Raw genomic sequence first — 21535 nt, forward strand, 5'->3', positions numbered from 1 at the left:
ACATTTGGGCACAATTTGGACATGTTCACTGTGGGGTGTACTCACTTATGTTGCCAGCCATTTAGACATTAATGGCTGTGTGTTGAGTTATTTTCAGAAGACAGTAAATCTACACTGCTATACAAGCTGTACACTGACTACTCTAAGTTATATCCAAGTTTCATGTCTATAGTGTTGTCCCATGAAAAGATATAATGAAATATTTGCAGAAATGTGAGGGGTGTACTCACTTTTGTGATACACTGTATATATATATATATTCTATTTTCTAAGTAGTGCAAACAGTCTCAATGAAGATATTTGTATTAGTATTAAGGATTAGTTTTCTCTCATATTTTCAGGATGCCAGTTCCTTTTAGGGTAAAACACATTAGTTTACTCATACCTAGGTGCAATTTAGAGCAGGCTATTCAACTACTGACATGTTTTAAGAGTTTGAAAGAAAACCAGAGTACCCCCCAAAAACCCATAGAGAAAATACTGAAATAATATGCACAACTCCTTGCAGCCAGTGACCAGAGACAATGAATGAACCCAGGTCCTGACCTGAACCAAAGTATTTGTTAACTGAACCCAAATTTTTGACACACAGCAATCCACATAACCAGCATCACAATCATCAACATATTGACACAGAAAACACAATAAGAAAGAAAGAGGAACAACTGTAGGCAGATGTAAATAAATACAGCAACTAAAACAGAGGACAACGAGTGAGTCTGGAGGAAGCTAGTGCCTAAATCCACTCTGGTATGTAATGTCTGTGCCAGCAGGGCTCACAGGGCATTGTCCTGCAGGTGGGCATGAAACACACAGCTTAGTGTGTACATGCTCAAACCCATCTGAATGCTACAGCTGTTATCAGCCAAACCCTCTTCTTTACTGAATCTGCTGCTTTTCCCAACGCCTTTCAAATATCCTGCACAGTATATAGAGCAGCTGGGCACTGCAACTCCCTCACACAAGCAGCCTATTCTGCTGGCCAGTTCAATAAGAGCAGCCAAATCAGATAAGTTCATCCACAGTGAAAGTGGAGCAATAGCCTGGTCAGCTCAATTGAATCAGACTATACGGGCTGCATCTCTCCAGCCTACATGAAAGATGCCTTTCACAGCAGCGCAGATGTGTTGCCATGACACAATTCACTCTGCCTGAATAATGCTGTGAGGAGCAGAAGATCTCACACGTTGCAATTATTACAGAAATAGGAGAACATTAAGTGTTAGAAAATTACCACCAGCTTGTAGGATGCAGAGCTTATCTTGTTTTTGCTCTTTTTGATAAAAAACCTGTTATCTTTGAATTCCTAACCCCAAATAGAACTAATAAATTAAATGCAATACTTAAGGAGTACAGTTAGCAATGTATTTTCAATTTTGTTCAAACTGCATTTTTTATATTTCTTGAGGACTGTTTAGAAATATCAAGACTTTGAGCACAAGGCGGGGTGTCAAATCAATGAGGTGCATGATGCTCAACGTAGGATGCTTTTCATACATTGGAGAAGCAGTTTTGCCGCTGATTGATTCAATGCAGCCTGCAACAATCTTGGTGCTACCATTGCAATGGTAAAGTCACTAACTACTGTACTTTATGCTACTTTTGTGTGTTAATTCAGGATATATATTTTTTTTATTTAAATTTTAAATTCGGCATTAAATTTTATGCATGAATAACTGTAAATAAATGCCAACAGTTTTTACAATTCTAGAAGTAGAAGTAAACCTTTGCACACATTTCAACCTTGCTCCATCTTTTACCACTGTTATTCTACACTTTCATGATGTCAGTAGTTGATCTGTGACGTGTGTAAAAGCATACGGTAAAAAATACTTTAAATAAGCAGAGGTGCTCAGTCAAAAGCCAGTTTAAATATTACCCCAACCATAAATATCAGCTTATTTTATTACAAATGCAAAATACTCTCATATAGAAGGAAAACACAGATACAGTGTATCACAAAAGTGAGTACACCCCTCACATTTCTGCAAATATTTCATTATATCTTTTCATGGGACAACACTATAGACATGAAACTTGGATATAACTTAGAGTAGTCAGTGTACAGCTTGTATAGCAGTGTAGATTTACTGTCTTCTGAAAATAACTCAACACACAGCCATTAATGTCTAAATAGCTGGCAACATAAGTGAGTACACCCCACAGTGAACATGTCCAAATTGTGCCCAAATGTGTCGTTGTCCCTCCCTGGTGTCATGTGTCAAGGTCCCAGGTGTAAATGGGGAGCAGGGCTGTTAAATTTGGTGTTTTGGGTACAATTCTCTCATACTGGCCACTGGATATTCAACATAACACCTCATGGCAAATAACTCTCTGAGGATGTGAGAAATAGAATTGTTGCTCTCCACAAAGATGGCCTGGGCTATAAGAAGATTGCTAACACCCTGAAACTGAGCTACAGCATGGTGGCCAAGGTCATACAGCGGTTTTCCAGGACAGGTTCCACTCGGAACAGGCTTCGCCAGGGTCGACCAAAGAAGTTGAGTCCACGTGTTCGGCGTCATATCCAGAGGTTGGCTTTAAAAAATAGACACATGAGTGCTGCCAGCATTGCTGCAGAGGTTGAAGACATGGGAGGTCAGCCTGTCAGTGCTCAGACCATACGCCGCACACTGCATCAACTCGGTCTGCATGGTCGTCATCCCAGAAGGAAGCTGAAGCACAAGAAAGTCAGCAAACAGTTTGCTGAAAACAAGCAGTCCAAGAACATGGATTACTGGAATGCCCTGTGGTCTGACGAGACCAAGATGAACTTGTTTGGCTCAGATGGTGTCCAGCATGTGTGGCGGTGCCCTGGTGAAAAGTACCCAAGACAACTGTATCTTGCCTACAGTCAAGCATGGTGGTGGTAGCATCATGGTCTTGGGCTGCATGAGTGTTGCTGGCACTGGGGAGCTGCAGTTCATTGAGGGAAACATGAATTCCAACATGTACTGTGACATTCTGAAACAGAGCATGATCCCCTCCCTTCGAAAACTGGGCCTCCAACAGGATAACGACCCCAAACACAACCTCCAAGATGACAACTGCCTTGCTTAGGAAGCTGAAGGTAAAGGTGATGGACTAAACCCAATTGAGCACCTGTGGCGCATCCTCAAGTGGAAGGTGGAGGAGTTCAAGGTGTCTAACATCCAACAGCTCCGTGATGTCATCATGGAGGAGTGTAAGAGGATTCCAGTAGCAACCTGTGCAGCTCTGGTGAATTCCATGCCCAGGAGGGTTAAGGCAGTGCTGGATAATAATGGTGGTCACACAAAATATTGACACTTTGGGCACAATTTGGACATGTTCACTGTGGGGTGTACTCACTTATGTTGCCAGCCATTTAGACATTAATGGCTGTGTGTTGAGTTATTTTCAGAAGACAGTAAATCTACACTGCTATACAAGTTGTACACTGACTACTCTAAGTTATATCCAAGTTTTATTTCTATAGTGTTGTCCCATGAAAAGATATAATAACATATTTGCAGAAATGTGAGGGGTGTACTCACTTTTGTGATACACTGTATATGGCAATAATATGGCAGAAAACCGTATACGGCAATACATACCTGTCTGAATGGTACAGCATTACACTATTTCTCAAAATTTTATTCAGATACTACTTTATGCCAAGGTGGCTCAGTGGGTAGCACTGTCCCTTCAAAGCAAGAAGGTCCTGGGTTTGATTCCCAGGTGGAGCGGTCCGGGTCCTTTCTGTGTGGGGTTTGCATGTTCTCCCTGTGTCTGCGTGTGTTTCCACCGGGAGCTCCGGTTTCCTCCCACAGTCCTAAGACATGCCAGTGAGGTGAATTGGAGACACTAAATTGTCCATGACTGTGTTTGACATTAAAATTTGAACTTGTAACCAGTAACTACCCATCCTGTCATGAATGTAACCAAAGTGTAAAACATGATGTTAAAATCCTAATAAATAAATACTACATGCCAAAATAAAAAGATGTCTGATATAAAGAGTTGACACCTCACTTATTATTATAAATACTTAATTTCTAAATGACCACTGAACAAATTCAGTACACAGAGCCCGGTTGCCAGGCCCTTTTTTTGACTAAATGAGCACAAATTCAGACCCACTCCAAAACTATGTGGAAAGCCATCTCAAAATAGTTGAAGGCTGTTATAGCCACAAAAGGGAATAACTTTATATTAATGACCACAGCATTGAAATAGGATGTCCAACAAGCTCAGGTTTCCACATACTTTTGACCATTAAGTGTGTTTTTCCTGCACAGGTTGTGAGCAAATATATAAATGAATGGATTTAAACAGTAGTCATACCTTATCTCCAGGTTGGGGCCTCATGAGGGATACTTGGCCATAGCCACGACGGAGCAGAGCCCACAGTGCATCCAGTTTCCCCTGAGCAGAGTAAACATACAGAAAGAATCAACTCATGCCACTCAATTAACCCTGGGTAAATGACTGACCAGGATAAAACAGTAAAAATGAAATGGATAAAATGATCCGCACTGTATAAAAAATTAAGTTGTAGTTGATCATTTACAGCCTTGGTGAAATCAAACAATTATTTATTATGTTTTATAGGTGATTCAAATGTACAGCAAAGAACTGCAAAAAACATTCAGTACCTTGATAGGAGTGTACCATCTTCTCTGTTGGCTATGCCGTCCAGAATTTCTTTTTGGTCTGGGCTCAGGAGGCTCAAACTCCTGCTCAGGCATCTTTACCACAGCGTTTTTGGGCTTTTCCAGTTTAGCCCCTTCCTCTGTCGAGCCCCTTTCTCCCCAGCGCACCTACAGAACATGAAGAAAAGAAAAAGAACACAATCTTTAGAGGACCTGGCCACACGGCACATGACATCATGTAGTAGATTTGATCTTTAAACATCTGAAGCATCTGTAAATGCAGGTTAAAGTACACCGACCAGGCATAACATTAGGACCACTGACAGGTGAAGTGAACAACACTGATTATCTCTTCATCACGGCACCTGTTAGTGGGTGACAAGGGCCAAATTGTGATGGCTAGACTACTGGGTCAGAGCATCTCCAAAACTCCAGCTCTTGTGGGGTGTTCCCGGTCTGCAGTGGTCAAAAGTGGTCGAAGGAAGGAACAGTGGTAAACCGACAGGGTCATGGGCGGCCAAGGCTCATTGATGCACGTGGGGAGCAAAGGCTGGTCCGTGTGATCCTATCCAACAGACGAGCTACTGTGCCTCAAACTGCTAAAGATGTTAATGCTGGTTCTGATAGAAAGTTGTCAGAATACACAGTGCATCACAGTTTGTTGTGTATGGGGCAGCAAAAGGGGGGCCAACACAATATTAGGAAGGTGGTCATAATGTTATGCCTAATCGGTGTATGTTACCATTACACTAACACACAGTATATCTAAAACAATTAAACTGACAAATATTGAAATACCTCCATTCTTTTTATGCCACCTACACCTCTGCCCCCATAGTATGAGGCATCCACAGTGGGCCACTTTTTCTTTGGCAGCCCATCCTCATCATCAGATTCCTGAACACACATTCAAACAAAGATTTTATATAGACTATTTGGACAAATGTATTGGGACACAGCTCCTAATCATTGAATTAAATTAGTCCCATTGCCTTAGGCATATAAAATCAAGCACATAGCCATGCATTATGCATTTACAAACATTTCTAAAAAAATGGGTCGTTCAAGAGCTTTATAAATTTAAGCATAGTACTGTAATAGGATGCCACTGTTGCAACAAGTGAGTGCAGTTATTGAGTCAGTAGAACATTGATGACTTTAATACACTATACACCTCAGCGCTTCTACATTTCGATAATACCTCTCAAAGTTGATCAATGAAAATCTGTGAGGCAAGAAATTTCAGAGTTCCAAACCTCCTAAAAAAAAAAACTGTGCACTGGGAGCTTTATGGCATGGATTTCCATAATTGAGCAGCTGCATCCAACTCTTACCAAGCACAATGTCAAGTGTCAGAATTGTGTAAAGCACATTTCCACTGGACTGAAAACATGTTCTGTGAAGTGACTAATCCCACTTCTCTGTGTTTCAGTCTGATGGACAAGTCTGGGTTTAGCAAATGCCAGGAGAATGTTATTTGCCTAACTGCATTAAGGTTTGGTGGAAGAGGGATAATGTTATGGGTTTGTTTTTCACTGGTTTGAATAGGCCCTTTAGTTCCAGTGAAAGGAAAAATGAATGTGTTAGCATGCCAAGACATTTTGGACAATCTTATGCTTCCATTCAGAGCCCTGACCTCAACCACATTGAACACATTTAGGATGAACTAGAATGGAGATTGGTTTTCTCATCCAACATCGGTGTCTGACCTCACAAATTCCCACAGACACACACCATAATCACTTCTTTCATCAAATCTGCGTCTTCCGCACATCTATTAATTCAACATTATACTGTCTGTTTTCGGATCACACTTGATACACGCCCACCCGAATATAAACACAAAGCACAGCCAAATAAAGAAAAAGATAAAAATAGCATCCTTATTGTGATTCCAAATCAAAGGCAAACTTCCAGCCATAAAATTCAGGAGACAGAGCTTCTCTTTTGTGGAGTCAGTGTTAAGTGACACAGATGCACACTCTAAAGCCTTTTTCACAAAGCTCTTTTATTTCACATCAGCATTGGTGGCTGCTCGCCGTTGACCTTTGAAAACAAAATGCACACAAGAGCACTATTCTGCATTCTCTGCAGCCCTGTTTCTGTGTGTGAGTGTAGAGCTATAGCATGACCAAATGCACACAGTTACTCATTCATTTGTGCTGCTGCTGCTGTATTAACTGCATGTGTTCATGTGTTAATGACACTAATGAAGTCAGCCTGGAGAAATCCAGTGACTCTTCGTGCACTAGGGAAAGATCCTAATCAGGTCACCAACTTTAACACAGTTAGAAGACAAACCCATAGACAAAGAGAGATATTCCAGTAGGTATTGATGCTAAATTGGCTTTACACAGCAACTTCTGGTTCAAGCAGTTCATAAATACTATAAAATTTGGTACAATTTGTGTTTAAATGTGGAAATTCTATTTTATTTATTTTTTTACACCCAGTTTGGATATGCTTAATTTCCCTGTGCACACTGATGAACTCTGGCAGCCCAGTTGCAAGACGCCCTTGCTGGCCGAGAAGGATCGCAGATCAGCACATGCCTCCTCCAATGTGTGAAGTTATCAGCTGCATCTTTACACCGACCAGTGGCTTAATACAGAAAGTCTCAGCATGTACAGAGGACTAATGGTGGCACCTAAGCAAGGCAATATGAGATGCTGATGCAGCAGGTAGGTGATCCCCTATCTAATCTCTCCTCCCTCAGACATGGCCAATTTTGTCTTCTAAGTGCTGGTGACACTATATCTAATATTTCATTTCTTCATTTCATTTGATTGTTTTACAGGGTCACGACTGTGGGTGTGGTGGCTTGCCTGGAATTACTGGGCACAATGTAGTAACACATCCCAGACAGGACATCAATCCTTTGCAGGGACTCGGTCACCCCATGTCCACATGTCCAATCATGTCTGCATATATACGCCCACCAGGCCGTTAGCACAGCTGAGGATTTAATCCCACTAGCACCCAAGCACCCTAGATCTAATATGTTTAATTTAATACTGTTTAGTGACTACAGTGTGCTATCTATTTTTTATGTATGTCAAATAAGGACAGAACAGAAGCACAAACATTAATGAAAGCTAAACTTACAGGCTGTGGTGGTGGGGGAGGAGGTGGCTCCTTGATGACCTGTTTATAATAAAAAGTTACATTTTACAAGACGATTGTCCCAAAATGCTTTTGCTTGCATTCATAGGTTTTCTAATGATAATAATTTAAATTCTAGCATTAATAATTGGACTATGCATTATTTCACATTTGATTCTCTATATTTTCTTTAAAAAATAAAATAAAATTAAAAATGTATGAAAAACATATCCTGAATGTATAATAAAATAAAATAAACATCTACAGTCAAAAAGGGACCCCTTTACTTTTGCCCATAACTCTGATATGTTGATCAGTTTTCAAAATATGTTCACTGTAGCTGTGCCAGATCATGATGAATTATTCAGACTGATGATTGGCTAAGTCCAAAATTTCAAGTCTTGACCGATGTCTCTGAGGTTTGTCTCTCGACTGAGCACCAATTATTGAATTTGTTCGTGCTGTCATAGTGCAAGCTTTCAGTTTCACAGATCTTATGCAGTTTTTCCCCTGGAAAGTCAGCAAGTAATCTCATGAAGTTCATAACCTTTAAGCAGATACAATGTCTTAATTAGAACTCTGTCCTCAGTGGTAAAAACATTTTATCTTGTTACAGTATTCTCATCTGCTGCTGTTGAGCAGAAACACAAATCTTGTCATGGTAACTTATATTTTAAATAAGTAAAATGACCTTGTTGTTGTGTCCAACAGTGAAAGATAATTGATCAACAACTACTAAAGTTATGGGCAAAGGTATAGAGGTCCCTTTTCGACTTTTTTTGCCATTAACCATATATGCAAATCACTTCATGCAAAGACGATAAACATTTTTAATATGACTACATATTTTCTCATCCCTGAATAAAAAAGTAGTAACATTGCACAGGCCAGCATTGGTTAATTGCTGATCCTAACTGGTTAATGCTGCTTAATACTGATTTACTGCTGCTTTAAAATGGGTAGTGCTGGTTTTATTCACAATTAGTATTTATCGTTTATTTAGTATTAGAACTAGTTTATGCAAAAAATATACAAAAGCTAAGTGGCCTACTTAGCTTAAGCAAAAATAATATTAATAATAAAAGACCACAAACCAACAGATATGACCAGATTGACCAGCATGTTTTTTTAAAAATCTCCTATCTGACATGATTGCAGTATTCAATCAATTGTCCACTAAGAAATGGTCTTAAATGTGGCGCAGACTCAGACATGCCTCATGTGTTCTGTAATCTACAAACACTTAAAGTGGATAATATTGTTACTGGCTCTGATAACATATCATAGTTTACTGTCTTTACATGTGAACTCACCACGGTGCAGCACAGAGGCCAGAACCACCACAGCAGCAGCAAACTCACGAGCAGGGAGATTACCAGTAATGCAATGAGCAGAACGGTGCCATCAGACTGCACACAGACAATTAAGTTAATACATTATATCAACTACACATATATTACATCAGCATTTACACATCACATCATAACCCAACACATAGCACAGAGTAAAAAAGCCAGAAAAAGAAAAGCAGTCTGCTTAAGAAAGAGAAAGTGAACTTACTTGTTACTCCTCTGATGAAAGAAAGATAGAAGGAACGTTCTTACAGAAAAGAAAAAATATAAAAGGAGGGGGAAAATTGGACAAACACAAAAGAAGGAAACAGAAGAGCTATAACAGTAATAGAAAGGAAGGCACTGTAGAAACAGCATCATTGATGTGGGAGCATTTATGGACTGGGATTTTGAAAAACAGTGGTACGTTGAAACTCAACGTCAATTGTTTCTGGGAGAGGCATTGATTTTAAAAAGCGTTGAGTTTTAAGGTATTTTTTTCTTTAAGGATGTATGGGAAACCTGTTAATGTGTTCCACGGTCCTGTGAAACTGCATATAATTTATGCTTATGTGAAATAATGGGGTTGTTTTTGACACGTATACACTGAAAACAACACAAATATAATATAAAAACACTTGCACATTTGCTTTCTTAACCGCTTATCTAATCAGGGTGGGGGGTGCTGGAGCCTATCCCAGCTTTTCAATGGGCGCAAGGCACACAGTAACACCCTGGACGTGATGCCAGACACGGGGAGAACATGCAAACTCATTAGTAGAGAGAACTTATGAGCAGTAATAATTATAATATATATATAATTAATATATAATTAAGCTTGTTTTTAATGATAAGTGTTTTAGACTGTCTCAGAAAATCTGATTCTTACAATTTCTCAGTACCCCGAGCTGTAACGCAAGTTTAAAAGTGAAACAGGAGAAAAATCCAGCTAAACACAGATACATGTGGAGTTTTCAGAGTGAATTTTACTGCATATTAAATGCATATTCGTCTCATATGCTCACTTTGATGATGTCTTACTGCACGCTCAAGCCAAGCGCTAAACAAAGTGGCTGTTCATTGTTAGTTTAAAATTAAAAAAATACATTTAAAAAAGCTGAACACGTTGAGTTTAAGGTAAACGTTGAGTTTAAGGGTACAAATTTCTCGACAAAGGACGTCAAGTTTTAAAGATTTTAGGGGAGTTTAGGGGACGTCGAGTTACATAGTACCACTGTACAGTGTGTTTTGGAAGGATCTCTATCACTCTGTCATGTATATGTACTTACACATTCAGTAGTAGTGATGTGCACTGCACTGGTGATATAGGACAAGCCTTCATTCATGCTGACCTGAAGATATATCTCCCTGCACCAGAACACAAACAGATCTAAATCACATAATTATATAAAAAAGGAGAACTCCTTAAAGCCGGCACATTCCTCTGTGGGCTTGTTTGAGCTTGTATGCTTACCCTGATAGACTTCAGAGAACAAGGATTAGTATAAGACATGCTGCAATAAAAACAGAAAATGTCCTAAATAATGAGCTACATACCTTCCATCCTATTTTGCTGTTTATCAGCTCCACTTACCATATAGAAGCACTTTGTAGTTCTACAATTACTGACTGTAGTCCATCTGTTTCTCTACATACTTTTTTTAGCCTGCTTTCACCCTGTTCTTCAATAGTCATGACCACCACAGGACCACCACAGAGCAGGTATTATTTAGGTGGTGGATCATTCTCAGCACTGCAGTGACAATGACATGGTGGTGGTGTGTTAGTGTGTGTTGTGCTGGTATGAGTGAATCAGACACAGCAGTGCTGCTGGAGTTTTTAAATACCGTGTCCACTCACTGTCCACTCTATTAGACACTCCTACCTAGTTGGGCCACCTTATAGATGTAAAGTCAGAGACGATCGCTCATCTATTGCTGCTGTTTGAGTCGGTCATCTTCTAGACCTTCATCAGTGGTCACAGGACACTGCACACAGGGCGCTGTTGGCTGGATATTTTTGGTTGGTGAACTATTCGCAGTCCAGCAGTGACAGTGAGGTGTTTAAAAACTCAATCTGCGCTGCTGTGTCTGATCCACTCATACCAGCACAACACTCACTAACACACCACCACCATGTCAGTGTCACTGCAGTGCTGAGAATCATCCACCACCCAAATAATACCTGCTCTGTAGTGGTCCTGGGAGAGTCCTGACCATTGAAGAACAGCATGAAAGAGGGCTAACAAAGCATGCAGAGAAACAGGTGGACTACAGTCAGTAACTGTAGAGCTATAAAGTGCTTCTATATGGTAAGTGGAGCTGATAAAATGGACAGTGAGTGTAGAAACAAGGAGGTGGTTTTAATGTTATGGCTGATCGGTGTATGTTACAATGAATAACACTTACAGCATTTAGCAGACACTTTTATCCAAAGTTACCTACAGTTAGTGACCAAATACACTGCAAGCATTTGAGGGTTAAAGGCCATGCTCAGGGGCCCAACAGTGGCAACTTGGCAGTAGTGGGGATTGAACCAGCAGCGCTTTAATTATTCCAGTACTTTAACCACTGAGCTACCACTGCCCTTATATTCAGAGATACACTAAAGGTGATTGAGCAGGATCTGCACATATAAGAGTAATTAAACTAACCCCCCCATGAATATGTAGATTTACATTACTATGCATAACTCACACTAGATGATTTGCTATTACATTACCCATACGGTAGACCCTTGAGTTACAAACGGTTCACCATGCGAACATTTCGGGTTACGAACGATCTTTTTCAACTTAACGTACGAACAAATTTCGGACTTATGAACCGAAATTCGCGAAACACGTGACATCACGAACAAGCTGACTCCGACCATCTCTCTCTCTATATACAGTGAGCGAACATTCGAACAGCGGACAGTGTTTTTCCGGTGTTTTCTTTATATTTTGTAAAATTCTATATTAAAATGGCCCCAAAGCGTAGTGTTGAGAAAATGAACAATCACTAGTTGTTGTATAATTACTCCTGCCAGTAGCTGTCACTGTTTATCAGGCAGAGGGGACAGTGAGTGAGAGAGAAGAAGGAAGTCCGCTGAGTAAAGTACACCTACAAAATACAACACTATTGAAATAAAGAACGAGATAATAGAGAAATATGAGAGTTATTGTTGTTTCTGGTCAATACATTTTATATAAAAAGAAGGAAATGTATTATGGTGTATGGTACAGCACACGTACTGTACTGAAATGTGATGTGTTTTTTTATGTACAGTACTATTATGTACTGTTGTTTGTTATTGTTTATTACAGTAATGTCTATTCTATAATTTAAGATTTAAGGGCAAATATACTTGTATTTATAACAAAAAAGACCATTTAAGACATTAGAGAGGTTAGGTAAGGGGGTGGTTTGGGAGGTCTGGCACGGATTAATTCTATTTACATTATTTCTTATGGGAAAAACAGGTTTAACTAACGAACATTTTGACTTAAGAACAGCCCTTTGGAACCAATTAAATTCATAAGTCAAGGGTCCACTGTACTTTGGATTTACAGTCTTACCTTACCTGTAGATTTACATTATATTGCAATTATTGTATATTAACCCAACACTGAATTTACAAGCTTATATCATATTGCTAAGATGAGGTGGGGGTGTCTCTCATGTTTGCTTAGACAGTCTGCTGAGACAATCTGAGACTGGAGAATTTAGAAACGGAAATTCGACTGATCAGAGCTGTCTGGGTGGGTCTGTTTTGGCATTGGATTTCAACCATGAAGCTCAAAAGTGAGGACAGACCAGGAAAGATGGGTGGGTACACATTCTAATTTGGGGCAGAAAATGTGAATACAGAAGGTAACTGAGAAGAAAACAGGAAGTAGAAGAAAGCAGCCGTTTTCCTTCCTTAGAACTTCTTAAACAACCCAGTAGTCATTAGTACAACAAGATAATCCGGGAGACACAAATGTATCTGCTTATTATATAATATAATGATGGAGTCTGGGTAAGCAGAAAAAAAGAAAGTTTCACATGATCAATTTAATGCTAACATTCACTGAACCAAGTCTGCCAGATAAGAGGAAATTAAGCAGAATTTTGTTGGTAGCAGCTACAAAGCAGTGGCTCTGGCATGTTTTCTTTTTTAATCCATTAAAGAGTGGTGGAATGAAGGGCTTACTGGCATGTCTATATCACGACTAGCTGTAGGAATGTAAACAAGACTGTCTAGGCCGGCATTTTAGATACTGTTTCCTTAGGCTTATAATACACTTGCTTTATTTACATTTTTTCAAGATTTTAGATTGTATTTTGTTCTTCACAGCACATAAGGATGCAGTTGTCGGGCTGTACAGTTTAAGAGAACACACATGCTTGAAGTCTGAGATTTCTCTCAAGTCTATGCATCTTTTCACAATATTATGTATGGTAGATGTTGAAAGACCTGAATTATTTGCAGTCTTTCTCTGTAAAATGTTTTTTCTTTGGAATAAAGACAATCCTCTCACAAAGTTTTTCACTAACTGATGAGCCACAAACCATTTTGCTTACAAAGACTGAGCCTTTGGTGGATCCTCCTTATATAATACCCAATCATGATTCCCTCAGCTGTTACCAATTCACCTATTTATTGTGGAATATTTCAAAATGGTGGTTTGCAGGCATCAAAATAAAACTTTTGGTAATTTGTATATATGCAGATCATTGGACCTGTGTGTTTACTGACCACTGCATTACTGCTAATACACTATAATAAGAAACAACAATAATGCATAATGTCTTATAACCAGGTGGCTTAGTTTCATGCTACCATGTAGATACACTTTCACTTCCATTTCTAAGATAAAAAAATATATAGATGAAATTTCACCTAGTCAATAAAACTATTTAAAAGCAATAATAAAGCATGTGTACTATTATATCACACTAACAATTGTATCTAGTTTGTTAAATACACTGATCAGCCATAAAATTAAAACCACCTCCTTCTTTCTACGCTTATTGTCCACTTTATCAGCTCCACTTACCATATAGAAGCACTTTGTAGTTCTACAATTACTGACTGTAGTCCATCTGTTTCTCTACTTTTTTAGCCTACTTTCACCCTGTTCTTCAATGGTCAGGACCCCCACAGGACCACCACAGAGCAGGTATTATTTAGGTGGTGGATCATTCTCAGCACTGCAGTGACACTGACATGGTGGTGGTGTGTTAGTGTGTGTTGTGCTGGTATGAGTGGATCAGACACAGCAGCGCTGCTGGGGTTTTTAAATACCGTGTCCACTCACTGTCCACTCTATTAGACACTCCTACCTAGTTGGTCCACCTTGTAGATGTAAAGTCAGAGATGATCGCTCATCTATTGCTGCTGTGTGAGTTGGTCATCTTCTAGACCTTCATCAGTGGTCACAGGACGCTGCCCACGGGGCGCTGTTGGCTGGATATTTTTGGTTGGTGGACTATTCTCAGTCCAAGGAGGTTGTTTTAATGTTATGGCTGATCAGTGTACAATCTGGTCAAATCTTTTTCATTTTAGCCTTAAAGCTCGGGACTTGCCCTGACTAGTTTAAGCACACACCCATCTTAATACAATTAAAAGAAAAAAAATATTCTGACAAGCTCTGCATTCGCCAGCTGCTGAATTAGCTTTGGTAGAGTGTTTTCTTTTCCAGATCTTACATTGCCCCTTTAAAGCTATTTGGTAATAAAATATTTGTCCAACAATCTAGACAGTGGAAGAGTGATTTCAAGGGTCTGAGGAGTCCCATAAGCATCCTAAGAAAAAGAAAAGAATTCCAGGGCATGAACCGATGCTCTTGCATTCAGTCACAATTAGCTGTAAGAACACGGAGAAGTTACACCTTAAAAAGAAAGACTACTTGAAGGGAAGAACTATTGTTTCTTATAAACATCAAAACTGTCACCCCCCTTCTTACCCCTGACAGTACAGCTTTTTTAAAAATGGAATCTAACTTAAGAGGGGCTATACTTTCATGTGTGACTTCACCATGGGCAGGTTCAAGTTCTATCCCGGTGGAGATGTCTACAGCTTTGTATTTCGGGGCAATTCAAACACAACAAAAGTAAGGGGTTAGAGCTGTCAATAAATTATTGTGGGGTTTTGCCCCCTTTCTCTGTTTCGCCTCCCTCACTCATGAAAGACCTGCTCACCCCTCCAATAGCCCCTTGGCAGGAAAAGTGGGAGTAGAAGGATGGGTCCGGTGACAGAGCCATCTCACTCTCCATCAATCAGGCTGTGGCTGGCCCTTTTCAAGCACATCTACAGAGCCTTATAGTCATCATGTGTTTGGATGACAGCAGTGACAATTTCATTCTATAAGACATGATTAGCACAGATGGGAAAAGGGGGGTGTGGGGGTGGCAGGCAGTCTGTGTCCTGTGTCCTTCCTGCCACTTTCAAAACATGACAAACATCTAATATGGGCATCCACTAATCTGTGAATAATACTGATTATAACTTGATACTGAATACTAAATGACTGCCTGGCTCCAACAATTTTGCAAAGTGATCTTTAGTGGAGTAGTGGTGGCTACTCCTGATTAAGGTTTTGGACTATGGCTGGTATGTCAGAGGATTAAGCCCCACCACTACCAAGCTGCCACGGTACGGCCCTTGAGTAATGCACCTAATCCCTCGTTCACATTCAACATATTATAAGGGACACTATATTGCCAAAAGTATTCACTCTTCTGCCTTCACACGCATATGAACTTGAGTGACGTCACATTCTTAATCCATAGGGTTTCATATGATGTCGGCCCACCCTTTGCAGCTATAACAGCTTCAACTTCTGTGGGAAGGCTTTTCACAAGGAATTTCTGACCATTCCTCCAGAAGCGCATTTGTGAGGTCAGACACTGATGTTGGACGAGAAGCCCTGGCTCACAGTCTCTGCTCTAATTCATCCCAAAGGTGTTCGGGTTGAGGTCAAGTTCTTCCACACCAAACTTGCTCACCATGTCTTTATGGACCTTGCTTTGTGCACTGGTGTGCAGTCATGTTGAAACAGGAAGGTTTCAAACTGTCCCCAAACTGTTCCCACAAATTTGGGAGCATGAAATTGTCCAAAATCTCTTGGTCTGCTGAAGCATTATAGTTCCTTTCACTGGAACTAAGGGGCCAAACCCAACTCCTGGTAAACAACCCCACCATAATCCCCCCTCCACCAAACTTTACACTTGGCACAATGCAGTCAGACAAGTACCGTTCTCCTGGTAACCGCCAAACCCAGACTCGTCCATCGGATTGCCAGACAGAGAAAGGTGATTTGTCATTCCAGAGAACATGTCTCCACTAGAGTCCAGTGGCGGCGTGCTTTACACCACTGCATCCAACGCTTTGCATTGCTCTTGGTGATGTAAGGCTTGAATGCAGCTGCTTGGCCATGGAAACCCATTTCATGAAGCTCTTTACACACTGTTCTTGAGCTAATCTGAAGGCCACATGATGTTTGGAGGTCTGTAGCGATTGACTCTGCAGAAAGTTGGCGACCTCTGCGCACTATGAGCCTCAGCATCCGCTGACCCCACTCTGTCATTTTACATGGCCTACCACTTCGTGGCCGAGTTGCTGTCATTCCCAATCGCTTCCACTTTGTTATAATCCCACTGACAGTTCACTGTGGAATATTTAGTAGTGAGGACATTTTACGCACAGGTGGCATCCTATCACGGTACCACGCTGGAATTCACTGAGCTCCTGAGAGCGACCCATTCTTTCACAAATGTTTGTAGAAGCAGTCTGCATGCCTAGGTGCTTGGTTTTATACATCAGTGATATATACAAAAAACCTACAATAATCTTCTATATAATAATAATTTTTGACCAAATGTATTACGATCCCAAGACTGCCATGACATACATGCTCCTTATAAATGTATCTATAAACTAGGGCTGTCAAACGATTAAAATTTTTTAATCGCGATTAATCTCAGAATTTCATATAGTTAATCGCGATTAATCGTATTAAATAAAATCTGTGTAAATGTTATAGAAAACAAGGTTTTTTAAGTGAAATGTTACCATTAAAATGGTGAACACATTTTATGCTAAATGTACTTATGTTAAAAACTGCTGGGACAAGAGAAAACTGTAAGGGAGTTTTATTCACTCACATACTAGGCAGTAATACTATCCAGCAGAGACCCTTGACTTCGTATAAATGTCAGATTGTAGGTTAGAATTTCTCCATCAGCAAACATTGTAGATCAGCGGTGCTTTAGGTGGGATAAGGCGTAGTTATTGTAACAGACTTTTCTGTGCTTGTATCGTGACAATGGTTTGATGGACGTTTCTACACGAAGTGAGTGTGTTTTGACCCTTTGGGGCTTCCATAGTTCATGTACTAGCGTGCTTGACTCTGGTATTCAGTGCCGTAACAGATTAAGTTAATAAAGTGTTTTGCTCCCGACAACTTGTGAATATACCGTGTATTTATTTCTTTATTATGCAAGTGCATCCCTACGACGCTCGGTTACATTATTTTAACAAACCGCAAATGAACAACGGTGGCAAGTCCGACATTAAAATGTTTGTTCTACCAGTCAAGTCTCAACATGAACTAGAATTTGTGTTAACGGCACTATTTTTTTAATCGCGTTAAATTGAGATCGCGTTAATGCGTTATTATCGCGTTAACTTCGACAGCCCTACTATAAACATAAGTTTATTTGCAAGTCTAAGGTTTTGTAATGTAATCCAGTATGATAGAGATATAGATTTACAAACACCAAGTGTCAAGTCACAAAGAATAAAACCCCGTTAGCTTCAGCATGTCTCTCTCTCCCAGGCAGACAAGAAAGGTTTCAAACAAGCTCAGAAAATCTTCTTGACAGTAACAAGGCAGGAATTCCTCAAGGTGTCTAGAGCCAGTGGTGCTCGTCATGACGCAAGGAGCTCGCAGCACAGCAGGCCACTGCTGGCGGCTAATTTGCCGTGATAGCAGAGAACTAGTAGGAAGCTAAAGCCGTTCTTGAGGGCATGGCTCAATCTCTCATCAATGTTTTACTGGCTTTGTCTGCTAGGGGCTTAAACACACACACACACACACACACACACGTCTTTTTGCACAAGACATGCTCATTGTTGCTGATCTCTTAGACTTGCTAAATAAATGATCGCCTCGCGTTCTGCACAACATGCCTGACGTCTTACTGTGTTAGGACATGTACAGCTGATGTAAAGAACTTTACATGACTACCCTTACATATTCAAGGATAGCAAACAATGGTGTGTTTTTTTGTTTGTTTTATTAGGATTTTAACGTCATGTTTTACATTTTAGTTACATTCATGACAGGAACGGTAGTTACTCATTACACAAGGTTTATCAGTTCACAAGGTTATATCAAACACAGTCTTGGACAATTTAGTATCTGCAATTCACCTCACTTGCATGTCTTTGGACTGTGGGAGGAAACTGGAGCACCCTTAGGAAACCCATGCAAAAACACAGGGAGAACATCCAAACTCCACACAGAAAGGACTCGGACCGCCCCACCTGGGGATCAAACCCAGGACCGTCTTGCTGTGAGGCAACAGTGCTACCCACTTCGCCACTGTGCCACCCCAATGGTGTGTTAAGGCAATGTAGATTGTGATGGCTAAGGTACTTACTTTCCAACTTCATCTATAACTGGTGCTGGGCAAAGAAGAAGTGTGTCTTCAACACTTTCAGGCTTCTTATCTGTATATAAAAAACACAGCAATAAACAAAGTGCTGCTTGCAAGGGTGTCAATTGCTTGTGCTTTAGGGTCTAAGTTGTCTAATTACTTTTTGAAAAATGTAACGACTACAATACAGGTATCCTTTTCATAGATTACAATACAAGATATACATGCTCCACTTAACACTGAACCTACAAGCAATTCCAGAAAAGTTGGAGCAGTATGTGGAACATAGGAAGTAGCAGAAATATATAAAAAAAACAGAAAGCAGTGATTTGTAAATCCACTTTAATCTGTGTTTAAACAAAGCACTACAAAGAATATATGTAATCCTTTGCCTATTAACATATTCTGTTTTATACACTTATGCCTTAGTATTTTAGTTGATTCTGCATACTTTTTACGTCACAGTAATGACACAGCAGCTAAAATAATGGTCATAACTGCTGCATTCTACCCAGTTTAAACCTTCAAATAATTATTCTTTGGTTCAGATTAGACACATGATAAATATTAGATATATGACTTACTTAAGGTGGCTGTGTCATTGACTTTGAAGCTGCACATGACCTGATTGATGTTCCTGGCATGCAAAAAGCCATTTCCCCTCACAACCACCTGAAAAGCCTCTGCAGAAGAGAATAAAAGTATAATTAGATCTCAGAAAAATTGAGGGACCACTGCTCGTTTAATAGGTTTTTAGGTTATAGTATAAAGAATCATTACATACTATAAGCTAGTTTCATACTGACAGCTGGTTACCCAGTAAAATGAAATGGGAAAAAAAAAATTAACTATCCATCCATCCATCCATCCATCCATCCATCCATCCATCTATCTATCTATACACACACATATATAGGTATAACTCAACGTCAGTTGTTTCTGGGAGTAGCGTTGAGTTTACAAAACTTTGAGTTTCAAGGGTTTTTTTTCCATAAGGATGGGAAACCTGTGAATGTGTTCCATGGCCCCATGGACTTGCATATACTTTAGGCATTTGTAAAATAATAGGGTTGTTTTTGACACTTATACACAAATATAATATAAAAACACTGAAATGAAAAGTTAATTCTTAGAATTTCTCAGAACCAGAGCTGTAACACAAGTTTAAAAGTGAAACTTTTGAAAAAATCCAGATAAACACAGATACATGTGGATGCTTTCAGAGTGAATTTGATGGTTATTCCGCACAAATGCAGATTCGTCTCATATGCACACTTTGAAGACGTACTACCGCACCGCTCAAGCCGAGCGCTGAACAAAGCGACCGTTCATTGTTAATTTGAAATTAAATAAATAATTTTTTAAAAAACAAACTGAACACGTTGAGTTTAAGGGTACAAATTTCTTGACAAAGGGCATTTGAGTTGAATTGAATTTTTGAGTTTAGGGGACGTTGAGTTACAATGTACCACTGTGTGTATATATTATGTCATTATGCCAGGCCAGCTGAACAGTACCGCTGAGATAGGAACCTGGATCTCAGTGGTGGTTAACTAGCGTATTAGACCATGGTGCCACCCAAGCATCCACAGCCAAAACCATATTTGAATTATGAAACATAAATTATTTAAGTATATAAGTCTTTCAAGCACTGTGCATAGAAATCAATAAAGTATCAAATCAAATTGAATTAAATATAGTGTATAAAAAAAGTCCTGATTTATACACTACTAAGGGGATGCTTATTGTGCACATTGTCCATACTAAGGGGTGCTAAAACACAGTCCTATATAAGGCAATAACGCTGACTCTCTAGCAGATTTCACAAGCAGACCTTTTAAACAAAATACCATGCACTATGAAATCATACATTATGTCTGGCCAGAAGGCTTGGCTACCAAGTCCACTTATTTGCTCCACCCTTAGTTGAAACACACTCAACTCAGTCTGAGAGAGAGAGGGAGAAATAGCACATGCTCCACTGCTACTCCTAATATAAGTGATGAGCCACTCAAATGTAGTGCAGTGACATGTAAGGAGGGGACTGTGTTGGTGGTTGCCAAAGCTGTCTGTCTGACCTTTGAGCTACCTCAGGCACTGCTGCCGACCTACTGATGGCTGCTATGTAGCATATGTTAAAAAAACACCCTCATCTAAACACCCGCCCCAGTGAGAGTTAGTGGACACAGGGTGGAAATGACCTTACCTATGGCACTGTGTGTGCATGCATCTGAAAATATGTAGGAATAGAAACATTTGACATGTTTTTTTTAGTTGATGCGTCTTGTTTTTAGATCTAACCTTTAACTGCACAGTTCACTGAATACAAACTTTCGGCACACAAGCTGTCAGCAGAGAAAAAAACTGTGGTATGTAAATGTCAGGTGAATGTTACTGCTGTAAATAAAAAATAAACGCATAAATACATAAAATATATGTATTTATATCTAGGTACTCCTATAATGCTAATATGTAAGTTAGTTAATATGACTGGACACTAGAGTTTCTTAGTTTGGAATTATTCATGTAATCAATTTCATTCATTTCAGTTCATCTGCATAAATACATCTACTTAATTTCCCCCTCTTCCTCAAAAATTGACTTGTCATTACCTTCATAATTAACCCTATTTGCCACACAATGCCTTGATCTGGCTTGCCTCAGCCCTGTCTGCCTAATAGGATCAGTGAGAATAAAATCCCTAATTCCTTTTAATTTTAAGGACTGCGGCATCTATGTCCTTTTCTTCCCGTGTTACTGTCAGATCTGGCATGTCAGGTTGTGACAGGATGGCGCGTGGGGAAAAAGGTCAGTGCTGGGCAGTGCTTGCAGCAAGATTGTGAGCAGCGGCTGGTATGCT

The 21535-nt window shown here is 39.8% G+C and overlaps 1 protein-coding gene and 1 long non-coding RNA gene across 2 annotated transcripts in view; one reads left to right on the forward strand and one right to left on the reverse strand.

The window, feature by feature from the left end:
* The window catches only part of antxr1d (ANTXR cell adhesion molecule 1d), a 47313-nt gene that overhangs the window by 11756 nt on the left and 14022 nt on the right, over positions 1 to 21535 (reverse strand). The window contains exons 10-17 of the mRNA XM_062995198.1: positions 19260 to 19358; positions 18679 to 18748; positions 10336 to 10414; positions 9029 to 9124; positions 7719 to 7757; positions 5412 to 5510; positions 4617 to 4781; positions 4306 to 4386 (exon numbers count right to left, since the gene is read on the reverse strand). Coding sequence (XP_062851268.1) covers positions 4306 to 4386; positions 4617 to 4781; positions 5412 to 5510; positions 7719 to 7757; positions 9029 to 9124; positions 10336 to 10414; positions 18679 to 18748; positions 19260 to 19358 — 728 coding nt within the window. The remainder of the gene's footprint in view (positions 1 to 4305; positions 4387 to 4616; positions 4782 to 5411; positions 5511 to 7718; positions 7758 to 9028; positions 9125 to 10335; positions 10415 to 18678; positions 18749 to 19259; positions 19359 to 21535) is intronic.
* LOC134314562 (uncharacterized) lies at positions 1475 to 7751 on the forward strand. The gene is made up of 3 exons (XR_010012402.1): positions 1475 to 1568; positions 7067 to 7294; positions 7411 to 7751. It is a non-coding gene; the product is annotated as an uncharacterized LOC134314562 (long non-coding RNA).

The sequence above is a fragment of the Trichomycterus rosablanca genome, chromosome 5, assembly GCF_030014385.1.
Source record: "Trichomycterus rosablanca isolate fTriRos1 chromosome 5, fTriRos1.hap1, whole genome shotgun sequence".
Taxonomy (NCBI): Eukaryota; Metazoa; Chordata; class Actinopteri; order Siluriformes; family Trichomycteridae; genus Trichomycterus; species Trichomycterus rosablanca.